The sequence below is a fragment of the Fundulus heteroclitus genome, unplaced genomic scaffold, assembly GCF_011125445.2.
Source record: "Fundulus heteroclitus isolate FHET01 unplaced genomic scaffold, MU-UCD_Fhet_4.1 scaffold_55, whole genome shotgun sequence".
In the NCBI taxonomy this organism is placed as follows: domain Eukaryota; kingdom Metazoa; phylum Chordata; class Actinopteri; order Cyprinodontiformes; family Fundulidae; genus Fundulus; species Fundulus heteroclitus.
The window spans coordinates 792,554-818,411 of record NW_023396978.1 but is presented as its reverse complement, the minus strand read 5'-3'; the positions used below and the strand labels follow the sequence as shown (position 1 = coordinate 818,411).

The 25,858-nt window shown below is 39.8% G+C and overlaps 1 protein-coding gene across 1 annotated transcript in view; it reads left to right on the top strand.

Annotated features, from left to right (window-relative positions):
- Positions 1 to 13,508: 13,508 nt before the first annotated feature.
- LOC105925584 (ALK tyrosine kinase receptor) overlaps positions 13,509 to 25,858 on the top strand; it is a gene marked incomplete at its 3' end in the record, with an annotated part of 482,037 nt that continues 469,687 nt past the window's right edge. The window contains 1 exon segment of the mRNA XM_036132827.1: positions 13,509 to 14,688. Within this exon segment, the coding sequence (XP_035988720.1) occupies positions 13,947 to 14,688 (742 nt within the window).

The following is a 25,858-nucleotide window of genomic DNA, read 5'->3' as shown; positions in this document are numbered from 1 at the left end:
GAAACTTTAGCCGGAAGCTTTTTAACAATGCAGAGTCAATTTTTTCCTTGCCATTGTAAGCTTTTGTAAACGGTTTGATCATCAATAAACCAACAGGACCTTACCTTATCTCCTCAATGCAGTGCAAAGGTGGATTTGAAGAGGAGAAGGAAAGAGACTAAACTCTGTCAAGGACACTTCTGGCAGAAATCTGTCAATAACTGTGTCCTAAATTATCTCTCTGCTCTGCAATACACATCAGCACAGCAGAGAAACAATGGGAAACAACACATTGGTGGGACAGTTGAGTTAAAAGCTTAATGTCTTTAAATAAACTCAATTTTGGGTATTTTTTCTTGTGGTTTAAAGACAAGAATTGTTATGCAATCAGATGACTGCTGCTGCTCGCAGCCAGGACAGAATTTGTGGGACTGCATTATGAATAATGCCGTATAGCTGTGGGACGGCAGTGATAAAGCACATCAGCGGGGTAGCAAGCTCAGCTGGGCTACTCTCTCCTGCTGATGGTAGTGAATGTGATGGGCAGATAATAATGTGATTCTCACACACGCATATTACATGAGTGATTCTCTCTGCATTCATGACAGCTCTAGGTCTATTACTTCCTGACAGAGATCTTCCCATGATCAAAAACTGTTTTTTTTTTCATGGATCCTGTGGTCTGGAAAAGCCTGGAATTTAATTTCAGTATTTTCCAGGGGAGTTTGATAAATATTTGTATTTAAAGACTTAGTCCCGTATTCTGTTTTCTAAACGTTGAGACATTCCTTTAATTCTTTTTTGTGTCTTTTTTTCTGTCCATCTTTCCTCCCTTCCGTGTCTTTCCTTCCTTGTTTTTTTCCTTCCTCATTTTCCTTCTTGCATCCTTCATTCCTTCTACACACCTTTCCTTCTACGTCCTTCCTTCCTCCATCCCTTCCTTCTTTCATTCTTATGTCTTCCTTTTCTTACTTGTGTCCTTCCTTCCCTTTTGCTTGTGTTCTATCCTTTTTGTCGACTTCCGTATTTGCCTCTGTCCTTAATAGTACTTCTTCTCTTTTTTGTAACCTATTTTCTTTGTGTCCATCCTTTCTTTTGTCCTTTTTTTCCTCACTCTCGCCCTTGTCTGATTTTCCTCTCATTCTGTCCTTTTTCCTTAATTCATCCTTCTTTTTACATATTTTTCATCCCAGTTTCTGTCATTCTTTAATTCTTCTTTTTGTCCTTTTTACTCTGCTTTCCTTTCCCTCTTGTGTCCTTCCAACCTTCCCACCATGTGTCCTCTCTTTCTAGTGCCCTTCCCTTTTCAAACTCTTCCTTGTTTTCTTTGCTGTGTTCTTCACTTCTTACTTCTTTCCTGTCTTTTCTTTCTTCATTCCTTGTGTCCTTGCATCGTTACATTCTTTATAGTAGGTCCATCCATCTTTCTCCTCTCCCCTTCTGTTTCCTTTCTTCATTGTGTCCTTTGTTCTGTCTTTTCACTCTTTGCCCTGTATCAATCCTTTGTTCTACCCTTCCACCTTCCTGACTGGCCTTGTAACCTTCTTTTCTTTCTTCGATCCTCTCCTATCTTGTTTCTCTTATTCTTTGAGTACATCTTTCCTTCCTGTCTTTCTGTCAGCATCTGTTTTTTGCAGGTTCCACTTATAACACATACATAGTGTAGAAACGTTCACCATCATTTTTCTAGGGATTTTTTAAATATATTCTACGTTGCTCAAAATAATCAAAGGGAAGGTTTTTCATACATAATTTCAAGTAAGTTACACTTCTGGAGTATTAATCTGGTCAGTTCAGCAGTACACGAAGTTGGTCATCAGTGTCAGCTGTTTTGGGGTTGATGAAATGAACAACATGTGCACTAAAGGGGCAATAATAAGTCAAATTCAAAAACAAGAATGCACTTTGCAGGTAGAGGCGACAGATATTTTTCTGTCCTCATATTTTTATTATTTTCAGCAGTTTTACATCTGACCAGTTTTTGTGTTCCAAATGATAGTATGACACAAACGCGACACATTTTTGTCTGTGCGTTTAGACCACTGTAAGACACTGTTTGTGATTCATTGATTGATTTATTTTATCTTTTGGTAGCTGGACAGGTTTTCAGTTGAGTTTTATTTCTTGTTCCTCTCTTTGACTCTACTTTATGACCTTAGCTGCACCTCTCCTCATCACAGCACTCTTAATTCCCAATCAACCCCATTCTGTTTTAACTACCAAATCCCTGCCAGTGTATATTTGTTTACTTGTAGGTTTCTGTATGCTGGTTTGAATATTAAAACGTTTTGCACCTTAACCTGCCCCCAATGTGCCTTCAAACAACATTCATCCCACAATATTCAAGACTTAAATAAAAATAAGTAAAACAACATAATTGGTACTCTGTTTTTGGTGTCTTTACCACTTTTTTTGGCAAGAACAAATTGGTCTTAACAAATTAATTCAAAATTGTTTTTGGTGTTTTCTATTTTAGTTTTGTCTTTCACATTTTTAAATTTTTACTCGCTTTGACATAAAAAACAAACAAGTTTTAACATGAATCCATCCCTTTGTAACTTTGCATCAGTGCAGGCTTCGGGTTTCTTTCTGAATTTGAGGTTGTTGCTGACATAAAATTGTAACTGGACAGAGGCATACACATGATATGGATATGTTTAATAATCATATGTTTAATAATTAAGAATCCAATCGAGAGAAAACAGAAATCAGGAACTTAGAAACTGCAAAGGCGAGATGAGCCACATGGCAACCAGGTGAGTACAATCAAAGGAATATAAAGCAGCTGGGGGAGGAATCTTAGTGGCACAAAGGTAGAAAAGTAGCTGCGTCCAAATTCAGGGGCTGCATCCTTTGACGGTCCTGATCCACCAAGGCCGGGTCCTTTGGAGGCTGCGGACGCGGGAAGTGAGCTGTTGTGGAATCGGACGATCTAGCCTTCACCGGCTGTTCCTCCCATTACCTCAGCATAACTGCTGTAGCTTAGCAACCGTGACAGCGTGAAGCACTGAGCTGTGAAGCCATAAAAAACAGAGCCTCAACATTTACTCCATTTCTTTTGTGTATTTAATCCTTCGGGAACTCTAGCAGGCCCTGTGATGAATTCTGTTGATGGGCTCTGGTGTCCATATTGGTCCTCCTTGGCGCAGTTTTTCCAGCCTTAAGAGTCATGGGATAAACTCATTGAATGTGTGATTTTGGGTTAGTCCTCTTCCTCTCAGACTGCGGTGCCTACAAGAATGGCTCGGCTAAATCCTAGATAGCTAGCTAGTAAAACTGTTAGACTGAATGACTTTTTTTTACAGCTCTCTGCTTGGATTTTATGTGTGTGACTGAAACCTAGCTGAGCATCGGTGAGTTTAGTTGTCTCTTTGATCTTTTAACTGTGGACAGCTCATATTTTAATACTCTGGGGTCTTCAGGACATGGTGGAGGCATTGCAGTTGTTTTTAAGAAGTTTACCTGCAAACAACTCTTAGTTGACTATTACTCAAGTTTTGAGTTTCTGATGTTTGAGTTTGGTCGCCCCCGTCCGACTCTTTGTACAGTTGTTTAAAGACCTCTTAAATATAACAAGGATTTTATTAGAGATTTTTCGGACTTTCTGGCTGGAGTTATGCCTAAATGATATAATTGCTGATCGTGATATAATTGCTGATGATTTTAACATTTGCGTGTGCTGTTCCACCAAGCTGTTGGTCAAAGATTTTCTTAATCTTGTAGATTCTTGTAATCTTGTTCATTCTGTGTCGGGTTCAACTCCAGAACATTGTCACACCCTGGACTTTGTGATGTCTTTTGGTTTACCTGTTTTTAAACAATGAAGTATGTGACGGCCGTGTTCTCTGATCACCTGATTGAGACCTCTCTGCTCTGTTGTGATTTTAAACCCTGGATTCAGACACAGTCTTGTTTTCAACACATCAGCTGCTGAACAATTTTCTGTTGCTTTTAAAGTCTCGTGCTGGTTTTAATACTGAAGACCTCACCTCTAATTTTAATGTCAGTTGGTTAATGTGGTTGCTTTTGACTGTGAGACCTAAACCAAAGTCTGAACCTTGGGTAAATAACATCACTCATTCTGTCAGACAAGAGAGTAGGAAAGCTCTCCAAGTTCCAGCAGTTTTTTTACTAAAAAGATACAAAACCTCAGGCTACTTATCTATCAGCCTGCACATGAACCATCCACCTTGATCACAATTTCTGCTGTCTTTCAACAGTTTGAGCTGGTGTGCATTAATCAGCGGGAGAAAATGGTTAACATTAAGACGTTGTCCTGTCCAAATTTTATTGTATTTTAATGATAGTATAATATTAAAAAGATAATTTATTTATTCATAGAAAATTTTAGAAATTATAGTTTTTAATCAGTCTCAGTCCTTTTTAATGCCCTCAACATTGTTTAAATGTTTTGGGCCTTAAAACCATTCACAGCATGGAAACTGGATCTTTAAAAGTTTTTTAGCAACAGATTCAGGAGACTCAGCTTTTCTCTCTTTTTTTTTTATCTGACAGATGCTTATGATACAGTTGACCACAATAATTTGATCTCTCGACTGGACCTATGTGGTATCAAAGGCTCTGCACTTTAATTATTTTGAATGAGTGACTCACGCTTTAATTAGTTCCCAACTTAATTACTGCAACTCTCTTTGTGTTGGTGTAAGCCATGCTGGCCTCTTACGGCTGGAGCTGGTTCCAAACGCTGCAGCTCATAAGCACAAACAAAAAAAGCTTGAACATGTCTCCCCAGTGCTTGCTTCTCCATCACTGGCTTTTTGTCCCTTTTAGAATTGGTTTACTTCTCCCATATTCCAGGCTGGTCCTGAGAAGTGATCAGGCCTTTTCTGTTGAAGAGAAACAGCTACACCTTCACAACAGATGGGCTTCAACTGTTGGTGTGTTTAAGTCTCTTAAAGGGGCCATGACATCTTTGCATAAACTATTTCATGTAGTTGATATTGCTGCAAATGTAAATTCTCCAAAAAAAAATCATTAAAAAAAAAGTCAACATCTGGTAAGGACTTCTGGCAGGCCAGATGTCCCTCTTCAGTAAAAGTGTTGGGTATGGTAATATGTGGCCCTACCTAGTTGACTTCACCCTAATTGGCTTCAACCATATTTAAACCATATATACCCTTACACACACACACACACACACACACACACACACACACACACACACACACACACACACACACACACACTGGTCTTGTGAGAGAAACAAGCAACTTGCTACAGGAAATCAAGCCAAAACTATGCAATACAACCGGACAATGCAATACATGAACACCCCTCATGTATTTTGTGATGTTTTCAATATGCTGAGAAAAAGCCTAATAAACATAGCGTACCTGCACAGACTTTGAAGCCAATGGTATCATCAGTGATGGGCAGTAGCGCCGCTACATGTAGCGAAGCGATTAGTTAAACTACATTTTCCAGTAGCTTGACCGTAGCGTCACTGCTTTATGAATCAAGTAACTTTCCTGTAGTGACGTTATTTTTTTGATCAAATAGCGACGTAGCGTCCACAAACACTGCAAAATCCAGGACATAACTAAGAAATGAAACCAGGTTTGCTATTTTGAAACAGCATTCAGAGTGAACAATCAATCTTAGTTGTTGGTTGGACATGTTCATGCGCGAGCTTCTACTTTGCCTCTCCTGTCTGTATCTATCGAAACATGCGCTGCGCATGCATACGGCAGTGGAACTTATGGCAAGCTGATTAGGCAAATTATCGTCCGTACAATAACGTGCAGTTCCAACCCGTATTTTACGCGAGCGCGCGTTTTTTACGTCACCGCCCGTTTCCAGCCAGAACGCGTGGTGACGTCAAAAACGTTTGGTGCCGTTTTTTTGCATATTATATTATCAGGAGGTTGTCTTTTATGTGCTCAGCCACTAGATTTAAAGGTGTTTTACCCAATAAGAACACTGCAGCACCAGACACAACCAGGAGGTCCCTGATCGTTGGGGAAAGGCAGAAAGAAGATGCACCTTCCTTTCTGATCCTGTCTAAATCCTGCTTAGTTCAATAATAAAGTCTGATATTACACAAAACTCACTCTGCTTGTTCTCCCTACTTATGCCCTTGGTGCAGAAGATAAATTAAATCTTTAACAGAAATGTTATTATTATTTCTGAAAATATCATGTGAATATAAATACAAAGCATATAGAAAATGCAGCTTTATTAAGTGACCTGGTTTATTTTATTTAGCTTTTAATTTCTTTTCAACATTTAGTTCTACTACTTGGCTTGTGCTTTGGTAGTTTCATGTTTAAAATGACAAAAGAAATATGAAAAAGCTTATGGTGCATCTTCTTTCTGCCTTTCCCCAACGATCAGGGACCTCCTGGTTGTGTCTGGTGCTGCAGTGTTCTAATTGGGTAAAACACCTTTAAATCTAGTGGCTGAACACATAAAAGACAACCTCCTGATAATATAATATGCAAAAAACGCCACCGAACGTTATTAACGCCACCGCACATACTAGGCCAATAACCTTTTTGTTTTATTTCTAGCAGTAATTACTTCAGTTTGTATTTTATTATGCTGCTCATAAAGCAATGTCTACACTGTGTTAGGTCATTGGCTGATCTTTAATAAATGTTTTAACCAGTGTATCAGACTCATTTTGAATTGATCTGACATTAGGTTGGTACAACGTTAAGTAGCTTCTGATGTAGTTAAGCTACTTTTAACACATTTATGTAACTTAACTTGCTATATTTCTATAGGTGGTAGCTTTTGTGTAGGGAAGCTTAATTTATTGTTGAGTAACTGATAGCTTAGCTCACTACACTGGACAAGTAGCTTGCCCAACACTGGGTATCATATCTGGACATTCAAGTGTTGGCTCCTTACTACCAAGGAAATGTAGAGGTATGGGTGTCTTTGGTCAGATTCTATAGTAAAGTCCTCTTGGTTACATGCTTGTATCCAACACTGACATTTTTCGGCAATCCTTGGGGGTTTTGGACGAAATCTATGTACAAAACAGCCCTTTACATGGTCACGATGATCATATCATGAGTCACTCTGGCAGATGCCAATCCTGCTGTGTTTTTGTTGTTGCCATAACATGTCTGTTGAGGCAATATTCAGAACAGGTCTGTTCCCTATGACTCATACAAGTAAACTATGGAAGTGTTACTGCCATGTTTGTACAACTGCAAGATGGCTGCGACCCATGCACACTGCAGTGTTCTAAATTTAGTAATTTGACATCATTTGAGAAATGTCCTGTTGTGTGGTACTTTCCGATAAATGAACTTCAGCCACTCTGATTCTTTCATTCTTTGTGAGTAAGTTGAAACTTCCATCCGTGTTTGGGCACCCTCGGACATAACAACTTCCCTTTTTAGTAGCCATCCTCTGCTCAACTGGAGCAGTCGTACATGCTAGCATGACTCAAGCCATTCAATTAGCCAGCTGATGTATCAGCTAGGGGGGAGAGGGAGAGGGTTGGGGGAAGGCTGTTTGCTTGATGGAGTGCTCTGATTGGAGACTATGAATTACGTAGAAACATAACCTATGTTGAAATAAACTTTTTTTTTGATCTGGCCGTTTTTGAGCAAAGCAATAAAACTGACTACCCTTGAGTAGGTCCTTTGGTACCCATTTTTGACATTTTGATGGCTTCTTCATGTCATGATTTTGGTTTGTTTGTTTGTTTTGGATTTTTTCTAGTTTTAGCTTGTCACCTCTCAGCCACCAGCTTGCCTGGTCCTGCTTGCCTACCTCACCTGCCACTACTCATCCCCTTCAATAAACCTTTTAAAACGTAACTCTGTGTTTTGCTGAATATCGGGTTCACCAGCGTCATCAGTTACACATCACTGCTCAACAGATCATATTATAGCCCCAAAGCAAAAACAAACAAAAGGAATTATCACGACCCCTTTAAACCCTGATTTAAAAGACCTAAACTAATTAAACACAGGTTAGTTGACTTTGTGTGCATGGAAATGATTTATTCATATGATTTTCTCTTTTTTATTCCAAATACATTTCAATCGATTCAAGGAATTTTGCACGTGTAATGTCAAATGGACTTTTCATTTTGACTGGGCCATTCTGCCACGTGATCATGCTTTGATCTAAATTATTCCCTTGTGGCTCTGAGTCTATGCTCCAGCCCAGTCTCAAGTCTTTTGCAGCCACTAACAAGTTTTCTTGCTTGAGTGAATTTATTCAACTGTTTTTAACTCCATTCATCTTCCCATCAACATGGTTGTTGGATCTATGAGCAAGGAAACATTTGCCACTATAGGTCACAGCAGGCTTTGCAACTGCTTTCCTGGGCTGTACCCACAGCTCCTAGCAGTCTTTTCTCCTCCCTTGCAACATAAAAGCAGGGAAAGGACTTTAAACCACACTCTTTTCCCTCCATAGCATATTTGTTACTTCCTGAGAGCACATTAAAAGAAGCACATGTGAAGCTTGCTGTCGAGTTTTCCCTCCACCCGCCTCATTCCTTCTAATAAGAACGCTCAGTGCTGCTAAAATCCAGCTGTGTGGAACCAGCTGGATTTTCATTGACCAGGTTAAAAGCAGATCCTGGTGCGGGAAAATCTGAGATGTTTCGAGGAGACGAAAGAATCCTTGTTTTCTTCTTGTTTGTTTGTTTATTGTGTTTTTTCTTCTTTTTTTTAGTTGACTAAATTAAGTTTTTCATCTTTTTTGTTTCTTGAACTGAAGTAAAACTGCATTGCCTTGAGACCCAGCAGACGCGCTGTGTGTCTCCAAATCCAACTTCACAAACCCCTCCTAGAACACATCAACAAGTCAGTTTGTTTTATTTTTTTTTTATTTTTCTTCCTAGCTTTGGCAGGATAAAGTAGGTCTTAGAAGAAGGACGGTCCTAAACCGTCACTGTGTGCTTGAAGTAAAGAACTGCTGCCTCAGACAAGGAGCTGAGTTTAATGCAAAGCTTGTGAATGTGAGATGTCTCCCTGTGTTCATCTAATGTAACTATAGCAACCGGCCAGACATAAGTCCACCAGTAGTCCGATTTTAGATTAGTTGAATGTATTTAAAATAGCCCTGGAACTGAGCATGGCCTGCAGAGCTGATCATTTCTTTTCTCCCTTCTTACCCCCTGCTGTTTACCTCATGGCATTCTGTTTTATGACTTTGTGTTTGGGGCAGCTAACTGTAGCAGCTAGAAGCTAAACGGCGTAGCATTCTACCAAACGCAGCCTGGTTTCCCTCCCCACTTTGCCTGTGCAGGCCATGGCATTGATCATAAACATTAATCATCCCATGAATGTTCCATTTCTTTGGATTAATTCCAAGTTCATCCAAAGATTTGTTTATTTCACATAAATTGCTGGTGCTGGTTGACAGTTATCCCATGCTGACATCAAAGGGAAGCGGTTATGACCGGTAAATTGTCCAAAAAGTACTGGTCCATTTTATAATTAATAGATGTGTGTTTCTAGTCGGGCAAGGAGTTTGTGACTCAAATATTTTGATTCCCTTTACCAAACTCTCATAGATGAAGACATACATGTTTGTGTCTAAATGTGACACATCGCGACATGTTCCGGGAAAAACAGGAACAAGTCTGCAGAGCACACTGGAGATAACAGAGAAAAACCTTCAATAGCCGAGAAAATAGTGATTTCCTTTTTTATTGGATAATAGTACTAGTAGAGACCACTTAATGCCTTAAATTACAGCTTCTGAGGTTGTTAAATGTTAAACTTTGTGTTTGAACTTTGCCATTTTTCAGCTTAAATCCCAGCCGACCAGTATCTGGTGAAGGGAAACCCACAACTCATTTGTATATAACCTTTGTGTGGCTCAACATCTGAAGAAGACAGAGACAACAAAATGGACAAGATGCACAACTCTGACTGTAAATGCTATGGAGAAGAAAGGAAAATTCTGCCCTCGGGACACAGCCCTGAACTAGAAACTTTCTCCAGGGGTCATGAACGACGTACGCATGAGCGGTAGGACTATAGCTTGTTTCTGAACAGGATTACCAACTATAGGTTTAAAGCTATAGTTGGTAATCCTGTTCAGAAACACTTTTTGCTATACTGGGTAAAATTGTTCTTCCACCCTGAAAGTGGTCAATACATTATATATTCAGAAATGGGAGGTTCAAAAAAATCGATCTCTGTGGGAGCTGCAGGCCCGTACACTCTAATCAATCACTGCTCTTCGCAGTGAAGAGCAAGGATTAGTCATAGTTTTGGTTCTTCCCTCACTCCCATATGTCCCTTGGGTTCCGGGGGTATCGCCTCATCTATTGGTTGCCCCACATGCCAATCATTCTGATGCACTCATGTAACACCAGTTTGCGTGCAAGTTCCTTGTTACTTTCTGCTTGATGACTGCGCACTTCTAGTATTTATGTATCCAGTTAGCTTAGCGGTTAGGTTAGCGGTTAGCTTCGGTGTTAGCCGTTCATTGTAGCTCCGCTGCTCTCATTGTACACGTTGAACATGGCTTAGAGTCACATGGAACAAAATGCATACAAGTTTATGAGAAGAAGAGGACGGGCTCAGTAGAAATATATTTTTACTGCCCCTAGTAGGCTACCTGGGCTCTCGGGTTAAATGAATGTGTTCCCTACATGGATTGTAAGAAAGTGCTGAATTATTTTGGCTTTCCTTTAAAAACGACTTTCTTCATTTTGATTTTTATGAGGACCAGATTTATAAAGCTCACAATAACATTTGTTGTGTATTCAGAGTCTCCATATGAGCTGTGAATCTCTGAAGCTCCTCCAGAGATATATTGGCTATTTATCTGACCAATGCTGACCTTGCAAAGCCTGTCAATTTATGTCTGCCACTGAGTTCTGCCACTTGTGAATCTTTGGACCCTCCACAATGGCTCTTAATACTTTTGTCATATGTTTTAGATCTACTTTTCTTGTAATTTGTTTGGAAATTGTGTGCTTTGTTTTCATATCATTTTCCACAAATATCAATGTCCCATAGAATAGAAATGTATCTTTCCTCTTTTTGGTGTTTTTAATGACACATTTACCATAGTAGATAATTAGGAAAAAATGTAAGATGCCTTTTGAAATTATGGTGTCATTGAATTTTATCTTTTGGGATAAGCTTAAATTATTTTTTTATTAGGCAAACATTTTGGTTGGATAAAAATAATTTCACATCTAAATCAGCCATGGGTAAGAACAGTTCTGGGGTTAATGCTAAAATCTAAATCAAACATACTGAACTTTTTAGTTGCAACATTAATAACTGTGTTCATGGGTAATCAATACTTTTGCAAAATGCTATAAAACCTCAAAAGTTTTTTTCTGGCAAAGGATACAAATTTTGAGGTTAAACTAATTATAACGTGGCCCAGTCTGTCAATGTGTTCACATCTTGCTGTGAAGTTGGAGATTATACACGTTTCAAATGCCTTTCTAAGTGATAGCAACACATTTCAGCTATATTATTATGTTACATAACCTGTCAAGGCAAATCTCTCTTTTCGCCGTGACTCCTTTGTGTTGTTTACTAATATTTACATTTTTTCCCATAGACATACTTTATTTAAATGCTGGATGTCTGTGCAATATTTCACAGTCCTCTCTCACAGTTGCCCTTGTGCCAATCTTCCATTCCTCTGTTAGAAAAACTCACTGAAAGGAGATATAACAAGTCAATGCATAATCTTATTTTTAAAACAAAAATATATAATATATGGTTGTAATTACTAATACAAATTCTAAACAAGAATGGCTTAGACTTGGACCCTTGTGGCACCCCTATAAGAGTCTGTCTAGGTAGGAGGATTTGATCTTGCCAAAACAAAAGAAAAAACATTGGTTTCTGTTTGATAAACAATTTTCTTCAAATAAATATTAATCAGTAGTTCTCTTCTCACAGCTCATGCATTTCGTAGTCATGAACAATATGCTGGTCTGGTGCACCAGTCAGGTCTTTGTCATTTACCTTCTATATTGTGTACTGGACCTTTAAGCAAATGTATGAAAAAAAAAAGGTTTTGTTCAGTGTTACCACTGACCTATGTGATTCATGAGCCCTCTAGTTTGTTATTGCCTCAGCATTTGACCCAGACTTTAAAGTGGTGTGAAATTAACACAGCATTTCAGATAAAAAAAACAAAAAAACAAACAAAACAAAAAACACCACACAACCTTTCAAAGATGGTACTAGCGTGAATGTCTTGCTTCTCCAGGACCTGGATGACTTGTCATAATGGATGGAACCATGAATTCCGCCTTTTAATTTTTCGGCCATCAGTTATTTACCTTAAACTCCAGTCAGTAAACCTCAGAAAAAAATAATAAGAAGAATCTGGAAGGGTGTAGTCAAACCCCGGATTTAAATCGAATTGAGACAATGTGGTGGGACTCTAAAACACAAGCAAAACATGGGTGATTTAAGAGTTCTGCATTGAAGAGTGGGTCAAAATCCATCCGCAAAGATGGAAAAAAACTTGTTTCCTATTATCACAAAGACTTTTTAGCAGTTGTTTCCAACAAATGTGGCTCAAATAATGATTTGGAGTACAACATTTAACATACGGATAGGTTTGTTTTCCCATAATGAAGTTACTAAATTAAATCATTATTTAAAAAAATATGATTTGAGTCATTATTGTCTAATAACTTGTTTCCGGTTCTGAAACGTTTTATAAATGCACTGCACTGGTTTCACTTTTTGAATTGAATTACTAAAATAAATAAATGTTAATAATATTCCAATAAATTAACACGCACCTGTATAATTATTTGCCTAACAATCCAAATGCTTCTCTGCGGATAAGAAATTTAATGAGTCCAGCTTTAAAATCCAGGGCAATTAAAAAAATGAGTATTTGTCAATGAAACCGTGTCTGAGCAGGAGTGTGTGCTACCGCCATCTAGCGGATGTCTTCTCTGATCAACTTTAATAACCAGAGAAACTCGGTGGGGGTATGTTCAGGTGAGGGGGAAGCGGCAGAGGAGCATTTTCTGGCAACCCGCCCCCTACCACCGACCTCCCGATTTCCACTTAAGGGGGCATGGGCAGGCAAAATGACGTGGCATCTATTTGATATTCTATATTGGCCTCTGCCAGTAAGATATAACACAGCTGAATTGGACCCCAAAATGCCGCCAATTGAAACTATTTGATTTGCACACAGCTTGGGGAGAAAGCTACTAATCCGATCCAATTTCCGGACACGTGAAAGACTAGATGATTCCTTTGAAAAAGGGGGAAAGTCATTAGGGACAATGCGGAGTTGTTCTGGAATACCTTGAGGCATTTCTAATTCCGAAAAAGATACAATTCCCGTCAGCTTCTCTGAGGGCGCATGAGATGCGTCCGCGGTGACTGCTCAGGGATTTTCCCCCCCTCTCACTGGCTGACGCTGCGTGGATGTGTGAATGACTTTACCGCATGTGCACGCACGGAAGAGGCAACGATTAGAGATTAGAAGAAGGATGGTTCACATCTAATTTCTTAACTTTAATAGACCCCAGGATTCTCTGTTTCCAGTCTGAATACGCGGTTGCGGCGTCCACCCCCCCCCCCCCCCCCCCCCCCCCAACCCTCTCTCTCTGCTGACAGAGAGACCACTTGTACCGCCGTCACAACTGTGCCAAGAGACAGGGAGTCTTTGAAAGGCACCGAAGCGGACCCGAGCAGCATATAAATCAGCGTCCCGGAGTGCGTCTCGCTGCTGGCACCGGCGATAAAAGGCATTGTGGCGAAAGAATCGAGCGGAGGGAAATTAGACTTTTTCCCGTTTGAAGAGCTGAGGACAGCAACAGTGAGAGGAAAGCGGATGTAAAAGCCTGTTATTCTTCGGGTGCGCACTGGAGAAGGAGGCGCAGGGCACGCAGCATCCATCGATACGCACTTTGTGATTATTTTTATTCATTTATTTTGCGCCGTTTATGTGACAGGAGGAGGAGAGCATTTGGGATTAAGAGGCAATTCTCCCGAACCCAACACCCCATTTGTGAAACCATGACCGTCGGGGTGTTGTTTTTACTTGTTTGTTCTGCGGTATTTTTCAGCGGGCTGCGCTGCGCCCCGCCAAGGAGCACAGCGGGCATGGATGTCCCCGCCACCGGCTTCGGCGGCACGGGGGGCGGCAGCAGCGGCGAAACCGGCACCAAGAGAGATTCGAACCAGACCATAATGTCCAGAAACAAAAGGAGAACTCTGGCCGTGGATTTCGCCGTGCCTTCGCTGCTGCGATATTATCTGGCGGAGTTCATAAAGAGACCCCTAAACGGCGACTGTCAGAGTTTCAGCGGCTGCTACACAGTGCGCGCAAATTTAAAAATGCAGTGCATTCCTCTGCAGAAAACCATCGCGACTTTTGTGGAGCCTAAATCTACAGCAGAGCAGGGAAACAGGACCGCGGATGGACAGCTCCCCTTCTTCTACAAGCGCCCGCTGTCCAAAGTTCTGAACATGGGCTTAACCAAGGCGAACAGGAAATCCAACCAAGTGGTGGTGGAAATAGGAGAGGACATGATCAAGAACGGATGTGGGGGGCTGGCCGTGTACGAGGAGGACCCTGTGCTCCTGCTGGAGGTGGACCTCAGGGAGATCCTGGAGTGGTGGCTTGGAGCGGACGGGGGCCGGCTCAGGGTTAGGCTCATGCCTGAGAAAAAGGCGCAGGTGCCCGGGATAGAGGATCGGTACACAGCCGCCATCCGAGCTGCAGATCCCCGCCTGTACCTCCAGATCTCCTCCCGGGGTGAGTCCCTTTACCCCCCCCCCCCCCACACACACACACACACACACACCCCTCCTCTTCCTCAGGCATGCAGCTCGCTGTTGATTGAAGTTCAGCTATGATCAGTTTTTCATGTTAGGTAGAGTGAGTATTGAGTGGATGGATTTGATGGTGACAGAGCTGGCAAAACGTTTTATGTGGCCCAAAACCTAATTTCATGTGTGTTCCCCCCCCCCCCCCCCCCCCTGAATATACACAATTACACAGTGCTTTTAAAACTGCTTTTACATGCTGATTCATTCAGAAATAGATGTTTTCAGGCACAAGCACCTGTCATTTCTAGATTAAAGAATCATGGTTTGAAGCTAAACATAACTTTCAAATTATGGAGCTTTTCTTACTCATGTTCACAGCTGGTGCGAGTTGGTTGGGTTCATCTGGGCCCCTGGACCAGCAGGGGTCTCTGCCCAGGTGGCAGAGGAAAATAACGCTGAAGGAATTCACTGATGGTTTTTGTTTGTTTCTTTGATCCCAGTGATTTGGCAGACTCTTGTTTCATTATTGATGCATGCAGCAGCCCCGAGAAATGAACTGCATGTTGACTGAACTCCCCAACTTTGGTTATTTACATCTGCCATCCCGGCTGAGTGTGTGCAGCATCCATGGCATCCATCTTCTAGAAGGAATGAGATGCCTCGGTGGAATGTGTCTGTTGCATATGAATGAATAAAAACAGAGGAAAAAAACAGAATCCTTCACCTTCACTCGTTTCTTCTTACCTTGTCACTTCCCTGATGCTGAAACGGGGGGTGCATATTTAGACTTTATTTTGATTAGGCCCAAATTATGCTGTTATCTCCAAGAAAGTGCTTGCACTCATTTCTCGAGGGCCCTTCCCTTGTTCTTCTGAGCATCGGCACAATCAATTTAATTGCTTAATCACTTTGATGAGGGAGGTTGGCCCAGAAAAATGCACCAGAATCTCTTTTAGACAAAAGGCACAGCAGAGGCTAGCTGCGCTGGGAACCGTGAGAGAGAGGATACCCCTGCAGGAGGAGGATTTGGTTAAACCTTTGCGCAAAGACACATACCCAGAATGCAGAAATTCAGTAAACACATGTGAAGTAGTGAGCTGTTCTCCATGTTGACATTGATGCATCTAATATACAAGGTTTGATAATATTGCAATAGCTTTGTGCAAGAAATTGTCCCTCATTCCTTTTTATCTACCTTTGAAACCGTCCTGTAACCATTGAAGTGGTGTTGATAGGTATTCATGGTGCATGTTGCAAAAAAAAAAAACTGAACTGAAATTGAATTTAAAAAGCGTCTTTAAACTTTAGATTAGCAGTCTAAGTCTCAGAATATTTGAATGTTGTAAAAAGGTGATTTTCTTCTTTCTCCTAATTAGCTATAATTATTAAAATAGGCAGTAAAATCATTAACACTGACTAATATATAAATGACACTTCTTAAACTAAATTACTGAACTATATTACCTCTTTGGTGGTATTTTAATCTATTGGGATTCACCTGTATTAGGCCCTATGCTTTTTTTCACAATCAGGTTTTCAAGTTTTTCTACTTTTACAGTCTTGGCCAAGAAGGATCTAAAACAACCATTTTACTTACATCAAATTGGCAAACAGGAGGGTTCAAGCGCCTTCATATCACCCTCTTTTGCTCTCTCCTTAACATTTCTTCAAACACTCATGCATGGATTTATAACCTGCGCTGAGTATTACACTGCAAAAGCATCAAGCTATATTTTGCTGATTATCAGGAAACTTTAAGATTATGTGAAACGGTAGATTGCAGAATGAGAATGGGTTATATATGATGATTAGATCGACATTTTTATCCTTAGAGCAGTTTTCTTTTTCCAGTCTGAGTACCTATGAGGAGAGGCTGCGGAACCCAGCTGTACAATTTATCCCAGCTAAGACACACACATGTTAATAGCTGTGGTGCTCAGCTGCATGCATGTTTCTGCGTGTGCTTAACAGCAGGAACAGGAGCAACATGACACCTCTTGTAGGGCAGGTTGAACTGGCTAAATAAATCTGCAAAATATCTCAATTAAGGAGGAGATTTTACTTTGTGCACCATATGCATTCAGATCGTTATTTTTTTTTTAAACTATGGGACCCTGACCTAATCATAATTCATCCCAAACAAAAACCTTAAAGATGGTTTCCCACAATTTTTTTGTGTTGTATGCCTATGACAGCTTATGTCATGTACCAGCAGGTACTTCTTCCTGCAGAGCTGCGACTACTCACAGGTCGGAAGACAGCAGAAGATTTTATCAATTTGTTTCAGCAGGAGCCTCAGTTTGATTTTTTTTCACAGCATTCCTTTTTAAAGAAATAATGGAAGCCTTTTTATGAAAAAAAAAAAAAAAAAAAACAATTCTGATCTACGTGGACTCTGCAAGTCCATGTAGATCCACCTTAAAGCTGACCCTCTGCTCCTCAGGATTAGCGCAAAAATGTCGACCATACTAATGTTTGGCATCTGATCTAAAAAAGATTCTCTGCAACCTTGTTTGAATGCAATATTGATGGATGGTCAGATGGATGGAAGGACGGATGTTGGTGTCATTTCTTACCATGTAGCAAATCAACACTAACACAATTTATGATGCTTTTGAGCAATGGCAGTAAGCAAACATGAATAAATACACAACAATAAACTGTAAAACACAATTGCTCACCATTAGGGTTGGTAAAGACAATCTACTAACTGAATTATTTCTTAGCTCAATTAATGGCTAAACCACTTTAAGCATGGATGTTTAAAGTGGTTTAAACATCCATGTTTAACAACAATAGGTCCTCCAGATTCTGAATATGGCTCTGGTCTACACTGTGGACATTATTGAAAAATAAAATTGGAAGTGAAACCATCTCAACGATTCATGCCCACACTTCACACAGTAACCCAAGAGAGAGGACAAGTGATTTGGCGCCTGTGGAATTAGATTCAGGTTTTAAAATAAAAGCTTCTCTCTCTGTATTACCCTGTTAGGCGGGGAGTTACCTGCTGTGAGAGACTCCAGGCCTTTCCCATAGGCCAGGAATAGCATTTAATATAATATTTAGCAATGTGCTGGTGTAATAAAATGTAGATGTCCAATTTGCTGTGATTTACAATATTATTACTGTTAAGAGGAGTCAGCTTCTTGAAGTAGCTTTCAAAGAGTTTGCCATTAGAAGCAAACTGAACCTAAACAGCATAAGGTTGCAGCTTTGCCACAGTGTGGTGCTCCTCTGACTCTAATAAATAAATCTCACCCTAAATGTCCAGAGTCCTGTAGAAAACAACTGAGCTGCATATTTGCAGCTACAGTTATGTCCCTAAATGATTATTAGATTAACTGTTTGGGTAAGACACTTCCATGTTTACCCATGTCTCATGAGGAAACAGATGTAATCCCTCTGTACACCATGTACACAGAGCTCTTTTACCAGCATTTACATCATGTGTTCCTCATGCCAACTCAATGTTTTTAAAAGATACATTGAGAAATGTTCTAGATATGAAGAGGGGAAAAAAATAGAAGGACGACTGGCCTCCAATAAAAGTAATCTTTAGAGCATGTTTAGATTTTTATTAATTGTTCAGAGGTATGAAATAATCAGTAAATAAGGTTTTCTTTTTCTCTTTGATGTCCTACTGGACTATTGTTGCTGCTGAACCTCAATTCAGTAGTCTGGACCAGTAAAAAATTTTATCACGTTTAATTGCTAGATTTCCAAACGTTTGCCATACTTGTTGCTATGAATTTATCAATTTATCAAATTTGATCTTCCCTTAAACTCATCAGTATTCTAAAGATGCATTACAACAAATTATAAGAAATATTACTTTGTAAGATAGCTTGTAATGTTTTCTAACATCCGTACAGTGGCTGTAATATTTATTGGCTACCCTGGTAAAGATGTGTGAAAACCTTTCAAATAACATTTCATTGCCGTTGCATAATCTTATGCTAAACTGAATGGAAAATCCCTCAGTTTAGTACGGTGGAGAGTCCATGATACCGTGGGCCTCATGGAGGTCCTTAAAATCCTGCTAGACTACCTGGCATCATGAACTCCTTGAAATACCAGGACACGTTAAATAAAGATCCTGTTGCCTCTACCAGACAACTTTAAAAAAGGTTGTTAATGGGCTTTTCATAAATATGACACAACACCTATTGGTATATCAATCGAGAAATGGTTCCCTAGACACAAAATGAACCCCAACCTATGAGCCAAAGAGTGCAGTAGTCAGGATTCAATCTGGGAAGATGGTTGAAAGAGGAATGATCAAATATCCCTCTTTCTGTATGCTCCAACCTTGTGAAGTGTTATGAAAGAAGACTAATTGGTTAGGGTGTCCAAACATTAGCAACAGAGGCACCAATAATTGTGGCACCAGTGATGGTGCGTAAAATCACTGTTATAAATGTTTTCTAACATGTTTTGCCCCTTCTGAATAAATTAAATTAAATTCAATCTTAGTTTAAGATTGTTCTGCTGCATTTATTTTTAAGTTTTTAAATAATCTTTATCAACAAAGACCAGTGCTTAGATTAAATTAGTGCTGATATGGCAAAACAAAAAAATGTGCCCTAATATTTTAAACTAATATGACCTATTTTTGATGCATGTTGAAACATCCAGACTTTCTCAGAATCTTTTAAAGTAGCATTGATCAGTAGTTTCTTAGACTTCCAGAAAGTCTTTCAGGGTTTTTCTTTGGGCTTTAACGCCTCTTCATTACCTTTTGGTCCCCTTCTTATTATGCCATGTGGGCTATAGAAATATGGAAATTGGACTGCAAGGGACCCTATCAATGGCAGATGGACAGTACAAGGAGGTTATGTCTTTAAAAAACATGACACAGAACCGGAGAGATGAATCATCCTTAAATATTTTCAGTAAGTTTTCTCTTAACAGCTCATTGGGGCTGCTGGAAGCAAAGGGCCAGCTTTAAACGTGGTTTAAAGCTGAATCTCTAATGGGTTTATTTTTTAATGTGTACACAAAACACTAGTTTGTCCTTTAAATTTTTTGAAAATGCTTTTACGTGAATGATTCAAAAGGTCAAGAGTTAAGTGGCTTAACAAACAAAAATAACATTGTTTTAAAAATGCTGAAGTGTTGGGGGTATGAGTGAGAGAGCAGTGAAATCCTACAAGACTAAAACTTGATATAAGGATTTCTGTTCTATACGATATTATGTTTCATTAACTTAAATAAAGTAGGCTATATCTGAATTTATTTTTGTCTGGTAATACGTAATGTATTATGAGTTAAATGACATAATTTGACAATAACAATTGACTACTTGATTGCAGAATTGAACTTTTTTAGCAGGAATAAGCTGTGAAAAGGGGACAGACAACCCAGGATGACTTTTCTCTGCCAATGACACAACGTGGTGAGGAGAGTTTGCTAGGCAGCAGCTCCTCCAGTACGACTGGGGCACCAATACCTCCACTGGCTGTCACTGCATACAGAGCTAAACAGACTATGTATGTCTTGACCATTCACGTTAGAAAATGTCATTTACCAGAGATGTAGCCATTTATATCAAGGGAAGCAAAGACAAGTTTCTCTATGAAGCCTCCGGAGGATTGTGCACGAGTTTGAGGCGCGTGTTTAGTCTTGTGCATGTCGACTTGGAGGAGACCAGGAGGGAGAGAAGGAGGGTTTCTCATGGGGAAAAGCAGTTGGGGGGGGGAAGCTTACTCATAGTTTGAATTTGTGCAAGGTCAGGTATGATTCCTCTAAAAAGACATTACATTTATTGCTTTATGACTCTCATTTTTCACCTCTTAAGGCCTGAGAGTTTTAGTCTAAACAGCCTTTTTAATTTCTAAAAATTATCTGTTTCTCTTCAAACATATACTTTTCTTTCTCCTGATGGATCTGTAAATGAGTTTACAGCTAATCAAAAATATATATTTTAAAAAGGAACTATATTTATCAGCCTTTTTTCAGGTGTTTAAAAGCCTATGTTTGGACCAAAATACTCAGACATTAACAGGTTAAGTGAAACATTTCCTTTTTGATTTACTGGGGTCTGCAAAAACAATTAACAAAGAGAAGCTAGTATTTCACTTAACAATAGAATTAGCCAATGTTTGCCATTCATGATTAATATGCTGGTGTTAGTTTTTTTTTTTTTTTTTTTTTTTTTTTTTTGCCATTGTTACTATAATCTCCAATGATAGCATAAAACCCTCAAAATATTCAGGAATATTTCTAGTTCGAAGATTATTTTGCTCACCAAAGTAAGGGAAAATAGTTTTATGCCAACTTTGTAAGCATAAGATTTCTGTTCAGCACAGAACACATTCTTTTTGAACCACACACAGACACACAAACACACTACATCTCTGTCTGACAGCAAATGTTCCCCTCTGTCCGTGTCCCGTTCTCACTCCTACATACAACGCAGCTGGCTTGAAGGCTCCAGAATGTATTGTTTCTACGTTTTAGCACTTTTACTCTTCTGACTTTCCCATGTTTGGCATTTTTCTGTGTAATAAATGTGCATTATACACTTTTTTTTCTCCCAGCAGTAAGACATTGGCTATTAGCTTTAAATAAATCACCACCATGGCACCCACAGTAATTTTACAAACATGCCTGCAGGAATCAGTGCAAACTGTGTTTTGTGCATTTGTACTTACTTGTCTCATAGGCCCTGTGGGTGACATCATTAATGAGAAATATTCCTGTGTGTTACAGTACAAGAGAGGGGAAAACAATGCTCAGCAGGGGTGATAAACCACTCACCTCTACTTTATTAACCTCTGTTATGTTCTCCAAGTGGTGCCGTAAAATAGGCTGCACAGGAATCATTAAACCATCTCAGCAGAGGGAGCTGGAGAACGTGGGGACCCCTGCTTCATTAACCTGCACATATCTTCCACCGAGCATGTTGGGATGTTGATGTTTCCGGTCGTACCATTAGCAAAGACCGTCTTCATAAACAGAATGAGACCAAGCCCCCGAAGGAAAATAAAGATGAGCCCATCACACTCGAGAGGAGCAGCTGTGTACTTTCACAGCTCCCCTCCCTGTGTTTGCCCCGCAGATTTGCCCCAAATGTAAACACACTCACTCCTGATTTACCATTGAGTATCCTGCATCTGTCGCGGTGAGAAGCCTACAACTGAATCCGACTGTGGGAATGTTCTTGCTGTTAGGGAAATGTGAGTGTTACCCCTGAATCATAAAGAAAGTCAGCAGTAAATTTGTTTTTAAGTTGGATTACACGCTCGGTACTTTGTTTGCTGAATGTTGCTCGCGGCTTTTTTGGAAGAAGTTGCTTCTTGAAAGATGGATAAAGTTAATTTTCCATGTCCCAAAAGCGATTCCCTAGTCTACTGATAAAGCAGCTGGCAGAAGAGCCTCAAGAGCAGTTTCACAACCCCAGAAAAAGTTTACAGGCTTTGTTGGTTCATTATTGTTTATCGTGCCTAACCATTAGAAACTTTTAAATGTGGTTACTCAGGCACACTAATATGCAATTTCATTAACTTCAAAGAACAAGATTACTTTTTTATTTGCGATAATAATTACCTGTGTTTGTGCAATGAGCAAAAGATTAACTTGAAGGTCTTAAAGGGGACATATCCAAAATCCACTTTCTTAGCCCTTTAATACATTTTGTTGTGTATTTGGAGTGTCTAGGAAAGCAGAACAGATTAATGTAGTCTGTCCAGGAGCTGCGTAGATTTCTTTATATTGTTTTTGGGTCATATTTTTCAAGCTGTTTAGTTTTTTTCTGTTTTCTATTACTTTTTTTAAACACTTACATCACAGTATTTGTTGCGGACCTGATTAACAAGGCCATGCACTTTTGTCTCGGAGTGGTTTGTATTCCAAGCTGAAGGGTGCTGAAGCTACAAGTGGCTACAAGCTACAAGTCAAAATGTTCGGTTGTTCATTACACCGTCTCCCAGCATACTACAAAAATGACTGATCGAGGTGAAGTGGAAAGCTCAGCAACGTAGAGGGGGGTGAGGGGTTGAAGGGCCTCGTTTAGATTTAAAGAGACAGCATCAAAACGGGTTGCTTTCAGACGCACCTCAGAACACAGGGAAAAGAGGGAATATGGGGGTAAATTAACGAGAAAATCAGACCAAAGCATGGTAGTTCCACTTTATATAGACCACAGCTGAATGATTTAAATGTTAAAAGGAAGAACTGAAAGCATGATATGTTCTCTCTTAAGTTTCAATGCAGGGACAGTGCCAATCTGACTGATGTGCCTATAAATGCTCCATATTTTTTGGAATTGTTTTGATGATGTGCTGAATATTTACTGGTTCCCTCCTTTTTTTTTATTTGTGTGCATATTGTGTATCTAAAATTCAAGGTTGTACAAATTAAATGTTCTTTGTTGCAGAGGGCTTCATAGTAGCTTTCATTTTTACATTTTATTTATTCTAAGCTTAAAATATTGGTTCCCACATCACGATTTGTTAGAAAAAATAGTTAGCTCTAATGTTGTGTAGTTTTCAGAACTGTCACCGATGTGCATGTGAGTCGACTGCTCAAAAATGTGGTCAGTTCTCTTGTAATCCTATTTAGACAGATTTGCCAATTAACTGACAGACCATTTCTTACTGTTTAGGAAAAAGCAAAAATAATTACCTAAGAAAATGCAAAATTGAAGTTCTTAGTTTGAATTGTTATATTTTATATTGTTGATACAAAAAAAAAAGAAATCTTGGAGCAGCTTTCACAGATTCCTGTCTTTTTGTTACTGAATCCATCAATACCTGGTCGCACCTGAACTGGACACACCCTGGCCTGATTACAAGCTGTGAGCAGTCACAGGGGTCGCCCCATTTCCATACTGGCAAAGCAAACAACCACACGCTGAGTGGGTAGAGTTTTCAATTCATTTGCATCGTATCTTATTCAGTTCAGGTCTAGCTGTCAGAGTTCCTTCACCTATTGCCTGACATAATTCAAAGAATTCAGTGATTTTTAGACCATTCAAGGTGAAACCCACTTAGCAGAAGCTAAATGCTGCCTCTCCATGTTTAGCTGTGGTCCTGGAAACATTGAGAGAAAAGGTTTCTGGTGATCTGTTGTGTAGCTGGTTCCTAAGTGGCAAGCAACTCCAAGATGGATTCAGCAAATAGAAACTGCGTTTTAGATCAACAACAAGATCCCTCCTTTTCCGAGAAGGGACAGACGCAGCCAGTGGAATGATTTAAGGACTTCTGGGATATTATACAGTTCCTAGTGTTAGACGTTGAGCAGCAGCATTTTGGATGAGCTTCAGCTGCCTACTGGGACAAAATCTCTGATAATAATAACCAATCCCTACTGAAAATAAAAGCATGTACCAGGTTTTCTGTGTGGTTTTGACAGAAAATCTTTACTTGTAACAATGTTTTAATCTGGTTGCGAGCTTAGTAATTGTATTGGTGTTGAAATGTAAGTCTGAGTCTAAAAGTTCTGACTTGCTCTATAGTTTTTACCCACATTCAGAATAATGAGTTCTTCCTTTTCTGCATTAAGATGGATGAAATTATCCCTCATTCACTTAGTCATATTTTTTACTGAACCAACTTGGAAAGGGCACTAGGATGCATGTCATTACTAGTCACGGAAAGCTTACGCTTGTCGTACACAAATGATTTGGTGTGAGTGTAAATTAACTTTAATACATCAGGTCACCTTGTGAAGTTGGAGACACCTAAAATAGGAATGAGGCAAGCCCCTCCCTTGCTACTTTGCATCACTGTCTAGCAAGTCCTTCGCTAGCTGACTGTTAAGGAATTAACCCACACATTTCCTGGGAAGACCTCTGTCATAGGCATGGAGTTGACTAAGTGGTAAAAACCAACATGGCCAGTTGCTCTGCTCATAATGATGCAAATCAAAGGTCTTGTTTTGGTCTTCAGGACTCTAGGTGAAAATTATCTCAAGGCAAACTGATGACTATTCAAGAGGTTGTGCTGCTGTTTGGATGGCAATGGTTGTGGTTAATTTTGGTGTAAACTCCACTAGCCTGGATAAAGTCTAGAGGAGGCAGAAACCAAACTAGTACTGACCATGAAATGAGGTCTATCCAGGTAGGGTCTCGGAGACATGGACAAAGTGGAGACCTAAATTTAGCTACTAATTTATCAGGTAAGTGAGACCTGTTCTGACTGCTGTAAAGGTTAAATAGAAGAGACGCTCAAACATTAGCGATGCGGTTTGAATGAGAAGGTTTCTGTGAGAAATTGTTTTGGATTGCATCTTTTGCAAACAACAGGGCATGTAAGAAATTGTGAAAGTCCAGAAAAGACATATTTTGATGTATTTACATTTCCTCTGGTGTTGGTGGTTTTGTGGTAATTTTTCTCCACCCTCTGGGCCAATGTCCTTGTTGCTTCAGGGCCAGAGTGACTTGTAATTAAGAGGGAGGGAGAATCCTGCACACTTGTAGAAAGTCCTGAGGGAGAACATCAGGTCGTTTGTTGAGAGCTGAAGGTCAAAGAAAACTGGGGTATGCCGCCTGGTATACTGTGGCTGAGAGGGAAAAAAACAGTATGCATGAATTGGAAACGTCTGCAAAGAAGATGGAGAGGAATATCCACTAGAGGAATGACAGTTCTTCTGCAAGAATACATTTACAGTTGCTGGATTAATACTGGTGCAAAGCTCTTTTTATTTGGTGGTGTGTGGACATATTTTCTTTTAAGCCATTTCCAGGCTGTCTCGCATGCTCAAACAATTCACGTTTTTGGTGGTGAAACCACAGAAATCTCAAATTAACTCCATTCAAGATCATACAAACTTGTGATGGGAACACATGTCTCATAGTGCCTTGAAGGTGGAACCCGTTGACCATTAAGTTAATGCCTCAAAGGGGAAAGGCTGCAGTGTCGCCTGAAAAGCGACGTCATGTTGTTCTGGCGTGCTGAGTCGAGGTAATCAATGAGACCCCTGACATTTAAAGCTTGTATCAATCAGCTGCTAATGGGCAAATCAATGTGAAGTCAGAATGACATGCCGCTTTATTATTTATGTATTTGTATGATCAATTTGCTGAAGGAGCTGGCATTGTATTGTGACAGCTTTGGGAAACTCTGGAGGCCTCGAACTGTTGATCAATACTATAAGTTGGTGATGTGTTGGGGGGGGGCTTAATGAGGGTCCATTCCTTGACGTGCGTAGTG